The sequence below is a fragment of the Staurois parvus genome, unplaced genomic scaffold, assembly GCF_062004578.1.
Source record: "Staurois parvus isolate SC_StPar_1 unplaced genomic scaffold, SC_StPar_1.0 ptg000565l, whole genome shotgun sequence".
NCBI classification, from domain to species: Eukaryota; Metazoa; Chordata; class Amphibia; order Anura; family Ranidae; genus Staurois; species Staurois parvus.
The window spans coordinates 165,670-182,797 of record NW_028318361.1 but is presented as its reverse complement, the minus strand read 5'-3'; the positions used below and the strand labels follow the sequence as shown (position 1 = coordinate 182,797).

Below are 17,128 nucleotides of genomic sequence, written 5' to 3'. Positions count from 1 at the left end.
TGGGAGGTTTTATGGTCTTATCGGTGGTGTAATTGGCTGGCAAGCAATCACCATGCATACACTGCCAATACACTTCTGAGAAAGTAATTCTTGTGAAATATGTTGAGTCATCCCATTCCACTAGATCACCAGACTATGATAGGGAAATAGCTACATTGTGACACATTTGTGTATCATAGTAAATCTAATCATCTTTAGGTGGTATGTGGGATGCAGTATATGGAAGTCTAGCACCATCAGTATAGTCAGTCCTTCATATATGATCTTATGTGACTTTTAATCTATTTGTTGTACAATAAAATGGGTTTGTTTATACCTTTTGTTGGGGTTTGGTATCTCAAAAGCCTGATCTCCTGTTTTGTAAAGACTAAAAAGCAACAAATAGGAGAAGTTCCTTTCTAAGTTTATTTGCCTTTATAGTTTGTCAATAATAGATTTTTGGGCACTGAAAAAAAGTGTCCAAAATTGTGTTTTAAACAAATATTTAAAATGTTGAAAGTTTATTTTTGTAATAGAACTTGCTGACGTTTCATACCAACTATACGCATTAAATGCCTCCAGAAAAATATTTCAGCCAATAAGAATTGTTTTAGAGTTATATCGAGACAGCTCGGGGCTAAATCCTGCCTGAGTGAGGCCCATGTACTCTAACGTCACCCAACCTTCTACGTTCTTCACAAGGTAGACGTATGGCATTCCATCTGGACCAATGAGTATATAAGAAGCTGAGAGATCAGTAATTGTCCACAGATCCCCTCCAACATCCAACTGCCTCTCCTAAAGGTAGCAAAGCTCAACCGACAACGAACTTTGCGCACTTGTTGGAAGATCATCAAGCTGCTGGAAGTTTCGTGAAGACCTGGGACGTTTGAAAACCACATTTATCGGTTAGTATACAATTCCTAAGTCATTTACAACTGATAGCAGACAATAAGGATACAATTGTCATTTTCTAAAGCTGTACAATCTCCATGATGGGAGGGGATGTCATGGGAGAACGATGGAGATTGCCATTGGTGACTCTGTATTTTCAGAATGCTGGTTGGTTATCAAGATAATTCACTGATCTGCGGCTTTGTAATTGCGCTACTTTATGTGATTTCAAAGTCGCATTCAGTGTGAACCAGAGCTCACCGTATTTCTCTAATGGTTTGAATCTTAATGTTTTTTCCTAGTAAATAGAAATAATGAATATTGTAACATATAATAATGTTTTTTCTTTCTTTGTATTTATTTTGTTTTACTTTGTATTTTGCTATATTGCTCTTCAGGTTTGAATCTTATTCTTTAGTTCACGTTATAAATTCTTCTTCTTCTTCTTCTTAATAATAATAATAACTAGAAAAGCTACAATTTCTGGGGAAATTGTGTGAAGTGTTCTTGCCTCCACCTGTAGTCTACAACTGGAGTGGGCGGAGTAACTGGGTGGAGTAGCTTGAGTAACATTGTGTAGTTGGAGTGGCTGAAGTAACTGTGAAAAGGTTGGAGTGGGCAGAGTAACTTTATGGAGTGCGCAGAGTAACTTTATGGAGTGTTTGGAGTGAGTAAAGATAGTAAACATGACACTAACCAATTGATCATAGCAAGCTTGATAGAGTGAGAAATGCATTTCAACTTTTAATTATTTATATAGCACATCAAACAGTTGTAATTTAAAAATTATAAATCCTACACCAAAGAGCTTTGTATTGTGAGAATCACAAGACCCAGACCTACATTTTGATGCATAGTATGTCTCTGAAATATTAAAAATGAAGGCACAGTCACAGTTTAGAAATTGCCCTTCAAATTTGAGGTGACTAGAGTGGAGTTTCAATGAATGTCAATGGGCGGCGTGAGTTTCAAACAAATGGTTATATTGTGAAAACTATCAGGACTATGGCTTAGCCGTGGACATTTTTAGTGGCCACAGGGATAGCTGAACGTTTTGATATAAGATTTGTGTAGGGGGGCTCGCAAATGAGGGAGTGATGGCAGTTTAGAAATCATGTCCTGATTTTTCAGCTCACACTCTAGCTTTTGTCAGCTCACACTCTAGTTTTGAACATTCCACCATTCATTCCTATGGGACCAATTTCACCACAAAAATGCTGATATTTCGTGAACCATTCGGCGAAACGTTCCACAAAGTAATAGCGCACCAATCGGGAACAATCCGCACGTTTCAGTATATTACTGTCTATGGAGTGTAAAAACTGTGGGAGGAGTTTGGGGGGTAAATTTGGCTCTAATAATCAGAATATATATGTGAGATAACAGGAAGTAGTCTTGCCATGCAGGAACACTTAATAATAATAATATATACATATATATGAAATAATTTCTTATCAAATATTGTTAGATCTTATATGTTATGTAGTCAACAAAAATAATGAATATTGTAAAATATATGGATGTTTGGTGTTTGTTTTTTTATTGTATTTATTTTGTTTTATTTTGGATTTTATTGTATTACTTTACTGGTTTGAATCTTATTGTATATTTCTAGTTATAAATTTATATATATATAATTTTTTTCAGTTAAAATTTTGGTAAGTCTAGTATGTTACATAGTCAATAAAGATAATGAATATTGTAGCAGATATGGACATTATTTTTTCTGTTGTATTTATTTTGGGTTTTTCTGTATAAAACTATGTATAAAATAAAGCAAACTCTGCAGGACTTGTTTCTTTTTCTTTCTGTTTTTTCTTTTTTTTCTGATTTTTGCTGAATCACAAACAGAATTTGGTTGCTCATACTGGATGTATTTTCCAGGGTCCCTGATAACCATGAAGACAACACTGCTGCTCTCTGTATTGTGCGCTGCCATGGCGGGTGAGTGAAGTTGATGTCCTTTTCTCCTATAATAACACATCTGGAATACAGAGGCAGCGATAGTTCCCAGAAATTAGATGGCACAATTGGGGAAGGGCAGATGGACAGAGAAAGAATGAGGGAGATCAATTCTCTGATTTAAATTTATCTAAACTAAATCTAAATAATAATGTAATATATTGCAGCTTGCTGGTTCTTAGTGGTGGCTGCATTAGTTTTCTTTTTTTAGACTTTTTTGTGAATGTTTTCATCTGGTGATCCTGCCAGCCTCCATGTAACATCTCCCACTCTCCATATTGTATCTATGAACAAGCACTGCCATAGGACTACAAAATCCTTCCCCCTTTCCTCATCTGTGTAAGATAGGAGGAAGGGGCAATAAACTGACCTGACAGGACTGATAACCCTGTATGAGATAAGACTGCAGAGTCCACAGGAGAGCATTGGATTTCTGGCAGGATCAACAGATAACAAAACAAATTAGGAATGAATGGCAGCCCCGCGTATCTGCTGAATATCAGCGTGGTTTGCCTGAGGGTGCAGGAATGCGTGTGATTTACACAAATTCCGGCACCTACATATATGTGAACCTCGCCTTATTCAGGAACACGGGTGACTACAACGCAGGGAAGAGGGTTGTGGAGCACTTTGTTTATGAATTGTAACACTTTTGGTAGACGTTTGTATATTGGAACACTCGGATACAAGTTGCAGCGGTTGGACAATTATTGGATTGCTGTGGAGAACTTTGAAACAAACTAGACATTATCGCTGATTTATTTGAACTGTTGTGATCCTTGTGTCACATAGTAGCTTGATATGAGACCTGTTTAGACTTCCACACAGGAACACAGGGCGCACTTTAATGTTTTTCTGTCTCTCCAGTGGCTGCGTCTCAATCCTGTGACACTATTACCTGTGCTGCTGATGAGTATTGTGAAAATAATATTGCCTGCGTGTGCAATACAACTCTCTATACAAACTCAGGTATGGTATGATATAATATGGTCAGAATGGGAGCCTTTTAAAATCAAATATTGAATTTATGAAATAAAATGTATTTCTATGAATAAACCATATGAGGTGCATGTAGCACACATTAAATAGTGGGAAGGTGCAATGGTCACTTTACACCAGGATTCTAAATGAACCGCAATGGAGTGCCCTGGTGTGAATGAGCCCCCCGACTTCCTGAACATGAATGGTGGATAGTACAGGAATAATCTGACTGTCTGCAGATAAACATACAAACTGGGATTGCTGTGTGTAATATGGAGTCAGGAGACCATAGCAAGACCCAACTGAAGTCAGCTTATCGTGTCCCCAAAGAAACAATCACTGTTTGCACCCAGATTTGTGGCTTAGGGAGGTCTGTATCGGGGAAATCACGAAAAGAGTCTTCAGCTTCTGAAGGACTCCGGTGTGCCAGACTATACCAGACATTGCATGGGGTTCCTTGAGCAAAGTCTGCCTCTGATAAGTCTGCTCTTTTTTCTTCACTCCCGATGAATGACAGATCTGATGGGGGACAGATGATATATACAAAAGGTGGGGTCTCCCTGGAGATATCAATGATCATCTATGGACATGACCAACACTGGGATCCAAATGCCTGAAAAGCCAAGCTACTTGACTTGTTCAGACGGAATCCTAAGCTCTACTGACCACCAATGTATGGGGGCTCTACACTGACCACCAATGTAAGGGGACACTACACTGACTAACACTGACCACCAATGTAAGGGGCACTACGTTGACCACCAATGTAAGAGGGGCTCTACGCTAACCACCAATGTAAGGAAGCATTACACTGACCACCAATGTAAGGGGGCACTACATTGACCACCAATGTAAGGGGACACTACACTGACCACCAATGTAAGGAGGCACTACACTGACCACCAATGTAACAATCGATACCCAACCATTAACAGTAGCTCTCCCCAGCAAAAATGGACAGACACTCAAAATAGATGTCTTCCAGCAACAATAGATCCCAAGCAGCCAGAAACAATAGACCCATCTTAACAGTAGATCCTGTCCAGCAACAATTTACCCTCCCACAATAATAGATCCCCCACCAACAACAATAGACCACCCAGCAGCCAGCATTAATAGACCCAGCAACACACCCCAGCACCCCTTGCCATTACATAAATTCAGTGCTGGAGGTGCCGGAATGGCGTTCCCCCATGTTCCCACTGAAAAAAAGCCCTGGTTGGCACTACACTGACCACCAATGTATGGAAAGGGGGTGCATTGACTATGAACAGTCTGTACTGTATGTAAACTGGAAGTTTAATTTGTCTTTAACTCTGACTCTGGCTGCTTTCTCCCCAGTCCCTGGTCACTCCTGCCACCCCAAAGTGGGTATATATAGAAACCCCCTATAGTGTATAATGTACATCAGGTATGTCACCGTCACCTTCTCATCTCAGAAATGCTGAATGAATTTACTCTTTTTACAGGAAGCAAACCATCTCCAAATTTGACTTGTGATGGAGGATCTTTCAATATACAAGTGTCAAAATGTTGGTTGGAAGCAAATGGTTATAATACGTCCAATATAAGTCTGAACGACACCAACTCCAAGTGTTGGGCAGTAAGGGAGATTGTGGGTGGAATATCGCAGATGGCCATTCATAGTCCATTGACAAAATATGTCTGTGACACTGATACTGTGGTAAGTTCTCCTGACACGGTCTGACTGTTTACTATACAAGAGAAGTAAAAACAGATCCATTAAAGTATGTATGGACAAAAATATTCTGTTTTAGGATTTTAATGTAATAGAGAAAACTTAGAACCCTTGTTATGTTATTTTTGTTTTCAGAAGAATGTTTCACCTTCTATATATTTTTGCTACTTAGTCTTGTAAGAAAAGAAATGACAAAACAAACACTTTTGTTATATGCCCCAGGCTCAACAGAACACATTAAGATTGCACTAATGCCTAAGAATTTTTTTGTTACCCCCATGCCCTGTTGAATTTACAACCCCCCCCCCCACATCCTCATATACATACCTGGTGTCCCTGGTCATTTCCACCGGGTCCTCCAAGTCTGCACCCTTCCTCGAACCTCCTGTTTGTAGAGGAGATAGTGAGGGAAGGGGTGTGTTTGGCTCCTGCATCTGCATGGGAGGAGGGAGCAGGGGCGTGGCTTGCTGGGCGCTGTGTGTTTGAAAAGACGCACACAGCCCCAGCTGGGGGCCCACATGCATGTATGTCTCTTTAGCAGCAGGCTAGTTAAAAGAGACATGCAAAAGGATGAGCTGAATTCCAGGCAGATATAAAAGACACAAATAACACAGCTCTGTATTTATTTACATCATTAAATTTATTTTTTTTAATACAGTCAGTATAAGTACCTCCATGTGATCTGGTTTCAGCCTCTGGCAATCCCTGTTCAACTGGGAGAAAGAGAAGCAGCACATGTAGATAGTTAGTTCATGTGCTGACAAAGATTATGTTGATAGGAGGAGAGAGCAGAGTGACAGAGAGATGAGCTCATCAGTCCTCTGCTTCTCTTATTACTGAACAGTCACAGGCTGGGGGTGTGGGGTCCAGGGGGACCTGGGCTCAGAGAAAGTGGGTTGATACTGGCTGTCAGAGTGAGCACATAAATTGGCAAAAAAAAAAAAAATCCACAGGAGGAATCTCTGAACTGAAGTTGAATTTTGCACGTATTTTGTTATTTTATCTTTGGGATATTTATTTATTATTTTTTACAATGGAGTTTATTGATAGTATCAAGTCATCAGATGAATCCAAGGATAGAAATATCAGTGAAGAGGAATAAACATGCAGCTCCTCTAGGTAACATAAAGCATAATAAATGCACTGAGTTATAGAAGCAAACAAGAAATGTGATTACAATTTGTAATGAAATGATAAGATACATAACAAAGTGCAGTATTGATTAGCATATGAAGATCTCAGATTCATCAGTAGAAAAGGAGAAAATGGGGGCGACCATTGGGTGGTAGAAGGTCACACCCCGGGAAATGTCATAGAGCCACGTCCCAAGCGTTTTCCACACAGCTTTGATATTCCCCACCCTCTGAAAGAGGTAAACTGTATCCACCATCTCCATTCATCTCCCGGATGGGAGAGCTGCCGATGCAGGGGGACGTTTCTAAACGTCCCCCTGCATCCAGTGCTTGTGCGCACTCCCTGGGAACGTATGACACCGCATTTAGTGCCTGCTTTGCCCTCCGGACACAGCGGAACACCGATCGCTGTATGGACCCTCTGTGTGAGGTCCAGATTCATGTGATCACCGATTGGCCAATCAGTGATCATATGAATAGTAGTAAACAAAATGCCACTTCCTGACATCATTGCTTATTACTATGATCACAGAGGTCACATGGTACAGGCAATGTGACAAGCTGTGACCAATCACAGCTCACACATTATTTCTCAATGGCTGCAGGAATGCAGCCAGAGAGGAGAAATTATTGCATTTACAGCCTTTATGGGTGTAAATGCAATCAATGTAAAAAAAGAAAAAAAAATCTTCATCACTCCCCACAAGTAGTACAGTGTCACTATGGTGACATTGCACTTCTAGGGTGACAGTATGTAAGCCCCCACCCCATAAATAATAATATAAAAGAAATAAAATAAAAATGTAAAAAATTTAAAATTTTGTAAATTTGAAAATTTTAAATGTTTGGTTATAAACTAATTTGTTTTTTTTTTGGTTTGCTAAAAAGATAGCTGAATACATTTTGGCCAAGATTTATGAAGAAAGATTATTGATTTGCAAAATTTTATAAGAAAAACACTTTTTTTCCAAATTTTTGGTCTCTTTAATTTATATAGCAAAAAAATAAATATCCCAGCGGTGAATAAATACCACCAAAATAAAGTTTTATCTGTCTCAAAAAAAGACTATGGGTACAGTGTTGCATGACCGCGCAATTGTCAACCAAAGCACTGAAAGCTGAAAATTGTCCTGGACAGGAAGGGGGTGACAGTGTCAGGACTTGAAGGGGTTAATAAAGCAACATTGTTTTTGTTCTTTGTGTACGGAGTTTATGTGCCCAAAAAGTCCATTAGGTTCTCATGAATCTGTAAGTAAACATGAAGACAGCATACAAAGCATTATGTGTAACCCCATGAGAGGAGTGTGGATATGCCAATCCTGTGGGCCCAAAATGGGTCCAGCGATTATACAAAATGCTTCTGTTTCCAAAAAAAATGCATATTCAGCTGAAGTACAGAATGAAAAAGAAGAGTAGATGAAAAGAAAGAAAAAGTTAAAGAAAACATAAAGGTTCCCGGGGGATCACGGTAGAAGGCGGGTATTTATTTTTATCTGGTTGTTTTTGGCCGGAGTTCTGCTTTAACAAAACTGGAGACTTGCTTTTTGACTTGTCAGGGAATACACTGACATTAATAGTAACTGTCTGTAAATGTGCAGATCACTGTATGGAGTTTTCTGACCTCGTCTAATGACTTATGTGCTTCCTCTCTCTACAGGTAAACAGAACCCATATCACATACACAAATCAGCTGAATATTTTTGCCAATACGGGTCCGATCATAACACAAAATGACGCTGCCATGAATGTTTCCTGCTCTTACCCGCTGTATATGAATATCACGCTTAATGTGACCCTGCACCCAATACTCGGGTAATTATTATTACACATTGTTGGTCTTTCAGAAATCTATGTTGGCCATCTCTTATGACATTGGATTCCATCATATACTCTTGTATGAGGTGCTTATAGCGGAGTTCCAGCTGAAAAAAAAATACAGACACTTACCTGTCCCTCAGTCCAGCGGTGTCCTCACCATGGCTGGTTTCGCCGGTTGTCTTCTCTCCCTGGCGCCAGCATCTTCAGCGGAGTTCCAGCTGAAAAGAAAAAAAAAGTCAGCAGCTACAAAAACTTTAGCAGCTGACTGCAAACACTTACCTGTCCCTCGGTCCAGCGATGTCCTCACCACCAATGTTTCACCAACCGTCTTCTGCGCCGATCCCCCGAGAGCCAATTGGATATTCCTTGGATCAACCCTGGATCAACTTTCCCTATAAATGTTAGTCCATACTCGTCCGTACGAATGAAGGGCGCACTCTCTTCGTGCATTACCGTGGTGAAACACGAGTTTATTAAAATGCATAAATGTACATACTCACAAACCAAAAGAGATAAAAACAGAGACAAAGAGTCAGTGGTGACGGTCCCAAATGACGGGAGACCCTTGATTACGTCGGGAGATGTACTCCCTTCTTCAGAGCTCTCCTTTGGTTTGTGACTATGCACTTTTATGCATTTTAATAAGCTCGTGTTTCACCGCGGTAATGCACGAAGAGAGTGCGCCATGTTTTTGCTTTTCTTCACCAGTTACAAGGTTTCCTGATCTTCCAAGGGCTGCACCTCAGTGAATGACAGTCACAGTACCCCTAGTCAGCATGAAGATATGAGCGCTGGTTTTCTTTTTTGGATACTCGTCTGTATGCTGCCATAATGGTGTAATTGGTGTGTTTCTGCAGCTGCCCCACATTGGCTCTAAGACTGAGATGTGAGCAATCGCATGACTACTTACTGCCCAGTTCTCAAGTGGAGAGAAGTGACTGTCAGTCATGTCCTCTCCGCTCTGCTCCTCCAGCACTCACAGAAGCATTGGTCAGGGGAGGGGGTGGGGGTAGTTGGCTCCAGATCTCATTCATATGCTGAGAGGCATATCCAGCTGTCATTCAGATAGTCAAATGGATCCTGACAATTTTGTCGGGATCCTTCCACAGCCTGTAGAGGCTGTGCCATGTCAGATGATAGCAGGCAATCTGGTTCACAGAAGAGTAAGTAAGTGCACTCCTGTGACCCACAAGAGATGTACGGACAAAAAAGATTTTGGAATATTTCTCTTTCAAAGTATTTTTGTTTTGTTTGTTTTATAAGCATTCATTTTAAAACCATTGTGGTGCTTTTTAACTTGTATAGCAGATTCATGGCTTCCATCAGAATACACAGAGCTAAAGGAAATAGCTAATAGGTTTGTTCTTTATCCTCATTGCAAATAATGTCAGTTCTCTGTGTGATAACATAGACGCATGGCCACATACCTACAAGGGTTTCTTGGTAGGTGACCTTTGTCTTGTGTCTATTTTCCAGGACCGCAGTAATAAACGGTCCTACAAATGGTACAACTTATACAGCCGTAATGGCAGCCTTTAAAGAAAGCACATATACGGGCGAGCTCTCAGAAGGAGACACCCTGACTGTGGAAGATACTATTTACCTTTCTGTGAAAGTACCAGATCTGGATGGCAGCACCTTCAATCTCTCAGTGGTGAATATTTATGCCTCTCCTACCAACTCAAGCTCCCCCAAGTACTATCTTCTTCAGAACGGGTAAGTACACAGCACACAGGTTAGCAATTCTGTGTGATCTTTGACTACAGAAATAATTCACTAAATGCCCAGAAAAAGATATCATATTAGGAGGTAGGTTGCTGTAGTGTTGCCAAGAAGTTCTGAACTAATCTGGTCAAACAACTTATTAAAGTGACATAATTAACATTTATTAACATTTATTTTTGCTTGATACAGTATGTTTTCCATTGAAGGGCTCATTCACACCACAATCGATGGGTTCCTTTGCTCAAGGCAGGCCCAATGCATTGACAATCCATTGTTTATTATAAGTCCAGGTCACAGCAATGTGTTGGTGCCCATTGGAGGAAAATGGAGCATGCTGCAATTAGGCAGACTGCAATACATGCAAATTGATGTATTTCATTCATCTCAATGGAGAATACATCAGGGAGAAAATCATGTAGGTGAGAGTAGGTCTGAGGTGTGAAGAAATACTGGTCACAGAGCATGTAATCATTTCTTGTGTACGGCACAATGACTCCACCAATTAAAATGTGAATTGAGAACTTTAATTCTGAATAACAGAAACAATATAATGAACACATGCCTAGAATTGTTCAGCTATAAAATACATATAAAATAATGAAGACATGCCATGTATTGTCCATCTATAATATATACTGTATAGATAGATAGATAGATAGATAGATAGATAGATAGATAGATAGATAGATAGATAGATAGATAGATAATAGATAGATAGATAGATAGATAGATAGATAGATAGATAGATAGATAATAGATAGATAGATAATAGATAGATAGATAGATAGATAGATAGATAGATAGATAGATAGATAGATATGAAATCATCCAGCTATAATACAGTATACATGTAAAATAATGAAGACATGCCATGTATTGTTCATCTATAACAGATATATGTATTTATACAGTATATACCCCATACATTGATCAGCTCTATTAGTATGTACCAGTATTGTGTTCTAATATTTAGATTACAGTAACTGAAAGCTGATGAAAGGTTTCTGTATCCAGGTGCCCATCTAGCCAAATATCTACTGACCAGCTAAAAGTGGATAGCAATGGACTCAGCATTGAATCTCGGTTTGCAATGAAAGTCTTCAAGATCGCCAGTTCTAACACCGTCTATCTCTATGCTGATCTTAGACTCTGCACTGATGATTGTAACGTGGTAAGACTCAACGTACACATAGAGGATGTTCTGTGATCTCTGTGCCTGAAGGAGCAGTCAGGGCTTCATTAGCCATACCCACATATTAGGAACCGGGGCTTTTCTTCAACGGGAATGCAGTTCCGGCACCTTCAGCACAGAATGTTTGTAAGGGCAAGGAGTGCTGGGAAGTAGAGGTCTTTTGCTGCTAAGGAGGTCAGTTGTTGCTGGGGGCGATATTGTTACTGGGGGGGGTCTATTGCTGTTGGGTAGGATCTATTGTTGTTGGGGGTATTTAGTTGTGGGGGTCTATTGTTGTTGGCTGCTGACAAATATATTGTTGCTAAAGCGTGTCTATTGTTGCTATGGTGGATCTATTGTTTAGGGGTTTTTTTTGTTGTAAGGGAACTATTGTTGCTGGTTTTTATTTATTGTTGCTGGGAGAGTATTTTATTTGGGGGGGGTATTGTTGTTGGCTGCGGGGGATCTATTTTACTGCTTTTTGTTATCATTAACAAATTCCAAAAAAATTATTTAGCAATACAAAATTATACTTTGTTCTGTGTTTTTTTAAAAGGGGCGGTACTGGAAGGTCAGTAGGGGGTGGGACTAAGGGACAGTACTCAGAGGTGGGTGGAGGGTGGGCACAAGGAGTGGCTTGGAAGGAGGGAGTTCTTGCACCTATTCTCTGAGAAAAAAAACCCTGATAGGAACAGTTTAGACAGGTGCCAAGAATCCTACTAGCATGTTGGAGGAAATCCACACAAACATAACATGCAAACTCCATGCAGTTAGTGTTCTGGCTGGGAGATTAAGATCCCCAGTGCTGCAAGGCAAAGAGTACTAACCATCAAGCCATTGTTCTGCCCAAATGTCCACAGTTGGCTTTCTGGTTATTGCGCAGCCTTATTAAGATGCATAGAGGTGTTTATGGACCAAAAATATATTTAAAAAATAATGAGCACCGAGCATAAACATACCAGTTTTCCTCCTGAATACCAGATCTGCTGCTGCTAACCAAGCAGGTAGAACATTGCTGTGTGTAATGAGCAAAGTAGCTGAATTAATGGTCAACTCCACACAAAAGTGGCAAATTAAGTTATGTGCTGGCTTCTGATACTGAGATATCACCACCAGAATTCACAGTTCTGCCCATCTGCTGCAGCCATAACATGGGATGCGCTAGGGTTTGGCTGAAACCCAAGTCCATCCCTAACAAAGACAAATGATGGCTTCATGCTCATCCCAAACAAAGACAATGGATGGTGCCATGCTGCCCCGATACAATGTAGAATAAATAGGTGATTGGGGAATATGGCTTGGAGTGACTGAAACCAATGTGGAGGGGAAATGCAAACTATTCCAGGGAGGTCTCACCGCTGGAGTGATGGAAGAACCTGGTGCGCCCGCATCCTCCACTGTTTCCATTGTGAGGATAACACAGATAAAGGAACATGAAGGGGACGTTGTGACTTTAGCATAGCTGTGGTGTTTCTTGGATACAATTTGCGGTTCCTTCATCGATTTCACTTGTCTGGAATTTCTGTTGAATTACTTTTATTTCCTTACAGACCTGCCCCTCTGTATCCAGATCAGCTCGTTCCCAGAACATTGCAGGAACAGTCAGTCTCTATCTGGATGCAGGTAAGTCATCTCAGGTTCACAGTTTCCTTACAGTAATTTTCCGTGTTCCTTCAGTCACATATATTAAAGCCCAACTCCAGACCAACCCATTGTTTGGGTTTATTGTCGGGGCTTACAAATGCTTTAACGTCTACGGTGAACACAACACAATTATTTCAGTCTCCAGTGAATGTGAATGTCATACGATATATCCAGAAGAATGAGTCTCAGTCCTGTTGAGATCTCCAATTAACAGAAATGTTTTTCTTTATTTCCAGCTGATTCCTCTTACGATACAGATGTCAGTTCTGCTAGCGGTAAGTAAACTCTTACATTGAGACTTCTCATGGTGTAAAGAGGTGTAATTAAACATGTTCAACCCATTTACAGCAACAACACCCTTATATGTGGGGGAAGGGCAGGTGGACCTCAACATCCATCCCGTGCATATATGCCCCACCCCCAGAACTGTGACCGAGCTGTTACCAATAGCTCACAGTCAACTACCAATAATCAGCAGTTGGTAGGATTGGCTCCGGATGATGTCAGCACTGTGCAGCAAATCACAGTGCAGCGTGATCAGGTGACCCTCCTATCGACCTTTGGGTATCAGGGACCATTTAAAGCACCAGCTGCCACCAGCATAAAGAGGCTAATGCTGAATTCCAGGAAAAATCTAAATTTTCAGATGATTAACAGATAGGGGAGCCATATTACCTGCCAACGGATTTGTATTTCTGTCTATGCGTTCCTGAGTTTTACACAACTCTGCCACGCAGCACAGCCATGAGGATGACGCCATTTTTACTGTTACACTTAGGAGTACAGTGGTGTCTTCTCCCCACCCCCAGTTTGGACAGTAGCACACTGATTAGGTCATCTACCCCTCCCCCATCCCAGGGGTAGGCAACCTGTGGCTCTCTAGCTGTTGTGGAACTACATTTCCCATGTAAAAATTTTAGAACTGACAGTTACAGCTATGACTTGCAGAGTCATGTAGGAACTTGTAGTCCTGCGGCTCTCAAGTTGCCTACCCCTCCTCCTATCCGCATGCTCCTTGTAAATATTTCTGTGTGCAGCACATGATTAGTACTCCATCCTTCTGCTGTTTCTTTCTCTCACTTGTATTTATTATTTTATTGCAGGTACTTATATAGCACCACAAATTTACACATATATTGTACATTCATATCAGTCCCGCCCTCAAGGAGCTTACAATCGAAGGTCCCTAACTCTCTTTCATACATACAAATACTAGGGCCAATTTAGCTCCCATTGTGTAGGTAGTGCCGTGGTTGGGATTTGAACCAATGAACCCTGTGCTGCTAGGTAGAAGTTCTAACCACTTAGCCACTGTGCTGCTCTCACATTCTACCTCTGCTGTACAGGGACAGGAAAAGGCCAATACCAGGTAACATCTAGGTACTTACACTACTTGCAGGTAGTGCCGTGGTTGGGATTTGAACCAACAAACCCAGTGCTACTAGGCAGAAGTGCTAACCACTTAGCCACTGTGCTGATCTCCCATTCTTCTTCTGTACAGGGATGGCAAAAGGCCGATACCAGATCACATTTAGGTACTTACACTGCTTGCATTAAAAAATGCTCAACAAAAATATTGTCTCCTTTTCAGCCTTTGCAGATTCCTGTTACTGGCCACAAAAATAATTAACTCCTCCATAGAGATATGTCAAATTTCCCATTTCCCCCCATCTCACCTGTCCAATTCTAACACTGACTGAGAGCTTTGACCTATCCATATAATTCTATGCATACAGTTATACATTTATCTAAAAATGTATTGATTTTTTTTTTTATAAAACCATAAAGTTAAAGGGTTGTTAGCAATGATTGAGACTTTCAATTAGAAAGAGACAATCTGAAGGCAAACAGCTTCTGTTGTGCTGTATTTGGAAAACACATAATGCTCCATGACACAAATATTGTATTACAATGGTTTTTTTTGTGGTATTTATTGTTTTCCCCCCACTAGACAGATTTCCCATCACTTCCTATGTGGTCAACACAACTACAGTGGAGGGGATCTCTGTATTAATGAGTACATCCAGCCATTTTTTTTTCTTAGCTTTAGAAATAGTCGGAAAGGATAAGACTCTATTTTGGGCTTTTATTGCCATCTTGGGATATGTTGGGGAAATTTCCCTTTGCTTACTGTCCCAGTGGCCACGGTTTTACCAAACCAGAAGTGAGAGCAAATCTCCAACAACAACACAGACAGAAATATTTTTTTTATTAAGTAGAGTATAGAAAGGTCAAAGTGCCTGCCAGCTTCTTTTTATTGCTGTTTGGGTCCATGTAGCAGATTTTCCCTCAATGCCTTTTTGGTAAAAGTCACTTTGACGGTAAATGAGGGTAAATTTCTCTAATGATGCCCCATATCAATTAGACTGACAAGAGTTCGAATTCTATCTCTATAGCATCCAGATTTATAAAAATTTTGGTTGTACATACACTTTAAATTCCCATAGTCACAATCAGGTATAAAAGTTGGCTTTCATCAGACTGCAACTACAATGAAAACTTAGGATTGAACAGAAGATCTTCCATTGGAAGATGACAACCCTTCCCGCTCCATTCCTAATATCTCTTATGTGATGTTATTGGAAGATGAAGCCCTTCCCTCTCCATTCCTAATATCTCTTGTGTGATGTTATTGGAAGATGACAACCCTTCCCGCTCCATTCCTAATATCTCTTGTGTGATGTTATTGGAAGATGAAGCCCTTCCCTCTCCATTCCTAATATCTCTCGTGTGATGTTATTGGAAGATGACAACCCTTCCCTCTCCATTCCTAATATCTCTTGTGTGATGTTATTGGAAGATGAAGCCCTTCCCTCTCCATTTCTAATATCTCTTGTGTGATGTTATTGGAAGATGAAGCCCTTCCCTCTCCATTCCTAATATCTCTTGTGTGATGTTATTGGAAGATGACAACCCTTCCCTCTCCATTCCTAATATCTCTTGTGTGATGTTATTGGAAGATGAAGCCCTTCCCTCTCCATTCCTAATATCTCTTGTGTGATGTTATTGGAAGATGAAGCCCTTCCCGCTCCAATCCTAATATCTCTTATGTGATGTTATTGGAAGATGAAGCCCTTCCCGCTCCATTCCTAATATCTTCTCTGTGTTCTTCCAGGTTTCTCCATGCCTTGGACTTTGTCTGCTCTGATCTCCTCCTGGATCCTGATGAAGCTGATGTAAAGTCTTCGAGAACCAACCATCCCGGGCACCATGAGGCTTTGTCGTAACGTCAACCCCAATGCTCTCGGCAGAGAGAAGTTATGAAGGAATCTTGTATCTATTTCATTTTCTGTGTATGCTATTGGCTGCATCATATATAACGCTACCTAGGATAACCTCGCCGCTATGCGCCCTGATTATTACTCATTTTGTACAGTGCCGATATTCTGCTTTTTTGGCTTAGAGGTGCCGGCTTTATATCTGAGCTATTTATTGTGTTGTATTTATTGTACGGCAAGAATGGTTGATGGAATGGACAATATATTAGATATTTTGTATCCCTGGTGAGCACAACCTGTACTTTTTACTGTTCTTTTACATATAATAAACTGCAAAGTAATGTAATTCAAGGTGTTTCTTTGCATTTATATTCAGTCATTGCAGGTGCTATGGTTAGGGAAAGGTGCCTCCTAAGGCATAGCTAACCCCAAAACCCAAAATGTAATATATTGCAGCTCACTGGCCCTTAGATTAGTGGTTGCATTTTTCTTTTTTTATTCAGGCTGGTTACCTTTATTTTGATCTGGTGATCCTTAGAACAACACTCCTCCTGTCACTTTGTGGCTACGCTCATTTATACACTGTATCTGTGCTTTAAGTGGAACTCCAGTCCAAACCTTTTTTCTTGTTTTGGATAGAGTGAAGAAGTATTAATACCTCTGTTAGGTTTTTTTACCAAAACCGGAGAGTGCAAAATCTGGTGCAGCTCTGCATAGAAACCAATCAGCTTCCAGGTTTTATTACCAAAGCTTCATTGAACAAGCTGAAGTTAGAAGAAGATTGGCTACCAGGGCCAGCTGCACCAGATTCTCTGTGCTCCCTGTTAGTAAATCCCCCCCCCCCATGTGTGTCCACTGGGGAGACTTCCCACCAGTTCCTATCTAAGAGCCACACATCAATTGA

General features: G+C 40.5%; 1 protein-coding gene across 1 annotated transcript; it reads left to right on the top strand.

The window, feature by feature from the left end:
* Positions 1-600: 600 nt before the first annotated feature.
* On the top strand, positions 601-16,570 carry LOC149450673 (pancreatic secretory granule membrane major glycoprotein GP2-like). Its single transcript, XM_089691610.1, has 10 exons — positions 601-887; positions 2,758-2,817; positions 3,703-3,804; positions 5,286-5,500; positions 8,306-8,460; positions 9,943-10,182; positions 11,206-11,362; positions 12,913-12,985; positions 13,243-13,281; positions 16,122-16,570. Exons 2-10 carry the CDS (start codon positions 2,772-2,774, stop codon positions 16,184-16,186), a joined length of 1,092 nt encoding a protein of 363 aa, XP_089547736.1. The 5' UTR covers positions 601-887; positions 2,758-2,771; the 3' UTR covers positions 16,187-16,570.
* Positions 16,571-17,128: the final 558 nt, after the last annotated feature.

Bases quoted from the DNA above. Each gene is read 5' to 3' on its own strand.
- LOC149450673 (XM_089691610.1), top strand. From the start codon at position 2,772: ATGAAGACAACACTGCTGCTCTCTGTATTGTGCGCTGCCATGGCGG. The intron at 2,818-3,702 runs GTGAGTGAAGTT...CTGTCTCTCCAG, and splicing joins ATTGTGCGCTGCCATGGCGG to TGGCTGCGTCTCAATCCTGT. The intron at 3,805-5,285 runs GTATGGTATGAT...CTCTTTTTACAG, and splicing joins AACTCTCTATACAAACTCAG to GAAGCAAACCATCTCCAAAT.